The following is a 6,962-nucleotide window of genomic DNA, read 5'->3' as shown; positions in this document are numbered from 1 at the left end:
GATCTATAGCGCACTATCTGATGCGTTACTGTAGCTGACGGCTGCATGCTTACAATTTGGTCTCTAATAGTATCGATCTTAGAAGTAAAGTAGTTCATAAAGTCATTACTGCTGTGCTGCTGGGAACACCTGTTGATGCTTTATTGATGCACTTCATTTCCTTAGATATCGTTGACATGATTGCAAAGATATTATTTAAACTGAACTGAGCTGGATGTTGACATCACTGAATTCAATGATGAACTGTCTTTAACTGAAAAATTAGTGTTTACTATTGTCACTTTGCATTATTGACACTATTTTCCTAATTAATGCTGTTCAGTTGCTTTGACACAATCTGTATTGTTAAAAGCGCTATATAAATAAAGGTGACTTGACTTGACTTTATTTTTTGTTAATTTAGCCACTGTATTGAATAAATACCTGGGGTTATGTTTGTTTTCCTTCAGCTGCGCTCCATTTTCCGGGCTGCGCTCTTTAGGGTGCGAGTGTGCTCATTATACCACGGTGTCAGACTGTTTTCCTTAATCTTCCTTAAGCGTAAAGGAGCAACCGTATCTAAAATGCTAGAAAAGAGAGAGACCATAGATTCTGTTATATCAAGTTGTTCTGAGGTATTGGATATGCGGAGGAATTGAGATAAATCAGGAAGATTACTTACAAAACAGTCTTTTGTGGTAGAAGTGATGGTTCTAGCATACTTGTAACATGGAGTAGAATTTACAGTTTTAGCTATATGAAGTTTGCACAAGACTAGATAATTATCTCTGTGTGTGGGTGTGTGTGAGAGAGAGAGAGTGTGTGTGTGTGTGTGTGTGGAGGTGCGGAACAAAACAACCTCACAAATATATCTCACACACACACACACACACACAGGAAGTGTCCTTATAAACCTTGTTTATGTTGTCGTACTCATGTCATTATACACATTTGTGTCCTCATAAACCTTATATACCAGTGCACACACATGTCAGTCTGATACAGAAAGCTCTGAGCACTGAGAGTTAGTGTTTGTGTTTCTGCAGTTGGAGCGTCAGCTGCTGATGCAGAATCAGATGCGTGAGCGTCAGATGGCGATGCAGGTCGCCTGGTCCAGAGAGTTTCTCAAGTACTTCGGTTCCTTCTTCGGTTTGGCTACGCTGGGTCTCACCATCGGGTCTGTCCACACACAGACACACACTTTCTCACACACACACACACACACACAGAGTTTCTGATACCTAAATTGCTGTGCTGATTTTTATGTGATGTTAGAATAGTCTTACAATGATTTTCATACATTGACTCGTGTTTCATCAATGACCCTAGTTCTTATTTTATTGATCCTCAAATAGGGGTGTGCGATATATATCGTCTACGATAATATCGTAATTGTTGTATAAACGATATGCGATTTGACGTTGTTGAGTATATCACAAAGACCAAACAGAAACACACAGAGTGCGCACCCACACTGAGATGCAGCTTACACTCTATTAAAACACATTTAGAATTCCCCCAAAATTACAAAAATACCCCCGTATGACTTTTATATGTCTTTTTATATTTATATCTGATATAGTTAATATCACACGAAGGGTGAAATTTTTCTCCAAATATCAGTAGTAGGATTGCAAATGTGATGATTTTATAAAACAGCACAGCAGTGTTTCATTACTGAATCAATCCGGCGTTTGAACGAATCGGTTGAATGAATGACTCAATGACTCGCTCATGCAGTGATTTGCTGCCATCTACTGGCGATTTTAGGTGTATATTTAAAGTATATTTTCCGGTCTTTTCCCACAAATCATTTCAAATATCACTATTGAACATTTGGTTTTTAAAACATCAAAACACATTTGTAGCTGCAGATGAACTGCATTAAACAGTCTGTGACAGATTCTGTTCCTCTGCACTGCAAATACTGATTTCATTTGACTGGTAACAGCCCTATAGTGTCTTACTATTTGAATATATTAATTAAATGTAAGAATTTGACACAAAAGATGATTCATACATTTAATTAGGTTTGAAAACATTTGGCCTTATAAAGGTAAAATGCCCATAAAAGGTAAAAAGCAATTTAAACTTATTGGAAGAGTTCATTTCTGTTACTGCTGCAAACGAAGCACCGCACAGAATATGAAGAATATCAGAAGCTCTGGGAGTCCTAAACCTGCTGGAATACCAGCATAATAACACGCTCCGCGAAATATCGTCTAATTATCGTTTTCGACAAAATTCCAGAAAATATCGAGAGAGCATCTTTTGTCATTATCGCGCACTCCTATCCTCAAATGCTCTGATTGTGAAATAAATAATGAAAATGAACAGTGAACAGAATGAGCGAATGCAGAACGATCCAGAAGAGTAATGTATGCCAATCTCTGGTGAGCGTGACGCCAGTTTATTTCTGTACCAGTCCCTCCAGGATTTCACCATTTTTGCACTCTAAATGACGGATTCTGTGGTGATTATTTCCAGAAATTTGAGGAAAATCTGCAATGTTTTTTTTTTATAATTAGGATAGCACTTTTACCATATTCTAAATTATTTTGGATGCACAACTATCATACATGAAAAAGAAGAAACAAAATGCATAAATGTTGTTTATTTTGAAAAGAAACCAATGACAACAGGACAAATAAGTGCAACACAAAGATAAACAGTGCTTAATATAGGGACTTTTTATTTTTGTGGTCAACAGCAGAACGTCTATGTCGTCTGTATTTTATCAATAGGACAACAAAACAGTGTAGCCAAAATTATAAATTTTTCTTTTATGCCAAAAATCATTAGGATATTAAGTAAAGATCATGTTCTATGAAGATATTTAGTAAATGTCCTACCGTAAATATATCAAAACTTAATGTTTGATTAGTAATATGCATTGCTAAGAACTTCATTTGAACAACTTTAAAGATGATTTTCTCAATATTTAGATTTTTTTGCACCCTCAGATTCCAGATTTTCAAATATTGTCCTATCCTAACAAACCATACATCAATGGAAAGATTATTTATTCAGCTTTCAGATGATGCATACATCTCAATTTAAAAAATATTGACACTTTGTGCTCCAGGGCCACAAATTAGGAGTAATTCAGTTAGATAATTATAGTTATAAGTTTTGTGAGACCTTAATTTTTGCGATTATATTGCGGTGAAATTAATAATTACGCAGGATTGCCAAAAAAAATCAACATTTTGTTGATTTTGCGTTGGATTCAGTGATCAACGATGATTGAGAGCGAGCGTCTGATCTGCTCACATGTTCCTAGATCCACACGCGTGTGAGAGTGCTTGTGAGCGTGTCTGTATGTTGACAGAGCCGTCAGAAAGAGGAAAGCGGCTCTGCTGGCTCCTGTGGTTCCTCTGAGCTTCGTCCTGGCGTATCAGGTGGATGCGGCCTACGGATCGCTGATGCACCGCATGAGGGGTACAAACAAACACCACACTTAACCAGACTACCCAGAAACCTCTGCTCGTCAATGCATTTCATATCTAACTGTTTCATCTTCAGCCTTCAGTGACATTGTTAGTGATTAAATGTCTGAAGGAGAAATAAATGGCCCAGTGACCTCGACTCAAAGCAGCTGTGTGACCTTTGACCTCACGTTACGTCATTCACGCCCGCCGATGATCATTTTGTTTCCTCTATTATGACTGATTGATTATTGATCGGCTTTACTCCAAAAGTATCCTGCTTTGATTTCCCAAAGGTGAATGTGAATAATGCTGTCGTTGTGACTGTCAGATGTAGTTAAAGTGCTGTTTGATGTGATGCAGAGGAGGCCGAGAGCATCATGGTGTCTGAGAGCGAGCGTCTGGCTCTTCCTCAGGGGATGCCCACGTTTGAGAGCATCGAGAAATCTCGCCGAGCCAAAGCGCATCTGACGTCTCTGCTGGAGAGATGAGAATCCTGACGTCACCTCAGATCGACTCCAGCAATGTTTCCTCCGTTAGCTGAAGCTGGAAGCTCCTCTGAGAAGCTCTCGATCTCAGCGCTCTAACACAAAGCCAATATTTCACCCAAAATTGCTGTCGGTGTCATTGATCAACATGTGATGAGTCGATTCTCAGGTGTTTTGGAAGAAACATGTTGCATGTTGAGATTAAATATGATTAAAAGATGTCGTGTGTAATTTCATCTTGATTCATTATTATAATGGAGAATCCAACAGTGTTCAGTTTTTATTGTGATCATGATCTTTGTTCAACAATGAGAGAGAGAGAGAGAGAGAAAGAGAGAGAGTGTGTGTGTGTGTGTGTGTGTAAGCGAGAGAGTGACGTCAGTCCGTGTCTGTATAAAGTCTCTCTGAACTGATGGCGAATGATCAGAAACCAGCAGCTCGAGGAACTTCAGCAGTCTTTTCTTATAAACTCTTGTTAATGTTCGTTCTGAAGATGTTTCGCGTGTTTTCGGCTGTTCTGCTGGTGTGTGTGTGTGTGTGTGTGAGCGCGGAGCGCGCGGATTTATCGAGAGACTTCGGAGTGAAACTGTGCGGCCGCGAGTTCATCAGAGCCGTGATCTTCACCTGCGGAGGCTCCCGGTGGAGGAGGAGTGCGCAGGGCCCCGGTACGTGCTCATCTACATCATCTTCATCAGCACCAGAACATCATCTTCATCAGCACCAGAACATCATCTTCATCATCTTCATCAGCACCAGAACAACATCTTCATCTTCATCAGCACCAGAACATCATCTTCATCAGCACCAGAACATCATCTTCATCAGCACCAGAACATCATCTTCATCAGCACCAGAACATCATCTTCATCAGCACCAGAACAACATCTTCATCAGCACCAGAACATCATCTTCATCAGATGTACTTACACCATCCTCATCCTCATCCTGACAGAGTTAGTCAGCAAAAAACAAAACCGTTCAACAAAGATCTTTACACGTAATAAAATAGACGTTAACTGAAAATATTTTTTAAAACGTAAACCCAGAGCAACATGTCTTTGCTTAGTTTAATGATGTACTACATTAGAATTTGAAATTAATTTATTATTAGAAACTTTATAGACATTTTTAAAACGAAAAAAAGACAACACAAAACAGAATTACTAAAACTTTAAAAGTAAAATTAAATACAAAAAATAAAAAACTAATTTAAAGTATTAAAAAACTATAATAGTGTCACAATGATATTAAATAACAGCATCCTACAGAACCAGCACAGTGTGTACTTCACATCATCATCATCCTCATCAATTAGTTTATTTAGAACCATACAATAAATAAATTATGCTAATGTAAGCGACATAAAGTCCTGGCTTATTTAAACATCTTTGTTACAAGAAAATATCCATTTAGCAACAGAAATAATTTCATTTGTTTGTCATTCTGTATTTCAGGTGAAAGCGCAAGAATATGAATCCAGACAATGAGCTAATAATAAATCAATAGGATAGACTAATAATAATAATAATACATATATGAAAATAATGTCAGGAATTAGCCTACTCGTGTATATTTGCAGTTTTGAAATATTACTGACTACATATCAACTCAAGTCCCCTTTATCTGTAGCTCTGTATACAGTACTGATCGCGTCAGAGCAGCGTTACAGAGTTACAGAGTACTGACCGAGAGCAGAGTTACAGAGTACTGACCGAGAGCAGTGTTACAGAGTACTGACCGAGAGAATCGTTACAGAGTACTGACAGAGAGCAGCGTTACAGAGTACTGACCGAGAGCAGCATTACAGAGTTACACAGTACTGACCGAGAGCATCGTTACAGAGTTACAGAGTACTGACCGAGAGCAGCGTTACACAGTACTGACCGAGAGCAGCGTTACAGAGTTACAGAGTACTGGCCGAGAGCAGCGTTACAGAGTACTGACCGAGAGCAGCGTTACAGAGTACTGACCGAGAGCAGCGTTACAGAGTACTGATCGCGTCAGAGCAGCGTTGCAGAGTTACAGAGTACTGACTGAGAGCAGCGTTACAGAGTTACAGAGTACTGACCGAGAGCAGCGTTACAGAGTACTGATCGCGTCAGAGCAGCGTTACAGAGTTACACAGTACTGACCGAGAGCAGCGTTACAGAGTTACAGAGTACTGACCGAGAGCAGCGTTACACAGTACTGATCGCATCAGAGCAGTGTTACAGAGTTACAGAGCAAGAGGACAGTAACAGAGTCGTGTTTCAGCTGCAGTCAGTGTGTGAGCAGTGTGAGTGTGAGTGTGTGTGTGTGTGATGAAGAGTCCTCCTCGTGTGTGTCGCAGGTGAGCTGCTGTTTCAGGCCGCGCGGGACACAGATGAAGAGCCGTCTCTCCCGGAGCTGCTTCCGGTGATGATGAGCGACAGACCGGAAGCGCCCGACCGGCGGAAGCGGAACCTCTCTCTGGGACTGGCAGGAATGTGCTGCAATCAGGGCTGCACCAAAAACGACATCGGCCTCCTGTGCTGATGCTGCTGCTGCTGCTGATGATGATGAAGGACTCACTGATGAAGAACTGAACTGTTAGATCATCCCAGTGCTTCATTTATTTCACATCTGTTCATATGACCACATGAATAAACAACTTCTTGATTGCAACTTTCATATTTACTGACTAATAATCTGTTCATAAGAATCGCCAAACGAATAAAAGCAAGTGTTACGAGTGAATGTTTACCAGAACTAAATCAGATCTGATTTAAGTGTTCAACTGCTCAAAGCTTCAAGACATAAAGTATAACAAACACGCATTCGAACAGGAGCAGAGTTCAGGGGTCTGCAGAGAAGCTTCTCCTCACAGACTGCTGTTAGAACAACACACTTATACCGAGCCCCGCACGACAGGTCACACACACACACACACACACACACTCACACTCACACCCACACACACACACATACACACACACACTCTCTCACTCACTCACTCACACACACTCACACATATACACACACACACACACACCCACATACACACACACACACTCTCTCACTCACACACATACACACACACACACACACA

The 6,962-nt window shown here is 40.2% G+C and overlaps 2 protein-coding genes across 2 annotated transcripts; both read left to right on the top strand.

The window, feature by feature from the left end:
- Positions 1–1,004: 1,004 nt before the first annotated feature.
- On the top strand, positions 1,005–4,199 carry plgrkt (plasminogen receptor, C-terminal lysine transmembrane protein; the record flags this gene model as incomplete). The annotated part of the gene is made up of 3 exons (XM_016261648.1): positions 1,005–1,156; positions 3,311–3,420; positions 3,771–4,199. Coding segments are annotated over 3 exons (390 nt in total), but the record flags the coding sequence as incomplete, so codon positions are not given.
- A 23-nt stretch (positions 4,200–4,222) lies between these two features.
- On the top strand, positions 4,223–6,414 carry rln1 (relaxin 1). Its single transcript, XM_016261654.1, has 2 exons — positions 4,223–4,560; positions 6,225–6,414. The coding sequence occupies exons 1-2, from the start codon at positions 4,308–4,310 to the stop codon at positions 6,407–6,409; spliced, it is 438 nt and encodes a 145-aa protein (XP_016117140.1). The 5' UTR covers positions 4,223–4,307; the 3' UTR covers positions 6,410–6,414.
- Positions 6,415–6,962: the final 548 nt, after the last annotated feature.

The sequence above is a fragment of the Sinocyclocheilus grahami genome, unplaced genomic scaffold (assembly GCF_001515645.1).
Source record: "Sinocyclocheilus grahami isolate Dianchi unplaced genomic scaffold, SAMN03320097.WGS_v1.1 scaffold2522.1, whole genome shotgun sequence".
Classification (NCBI taxonomy): Eukaryota; Metazoa; Chordata; class Actinopteri; order Cypriniformes; family Cyprinidae; genus Sinocyclocheilus; species Sinocyclocheilus grahami.
This window is presented reverse-complemented; position numbering and strand designations above follow the sequence as displayed.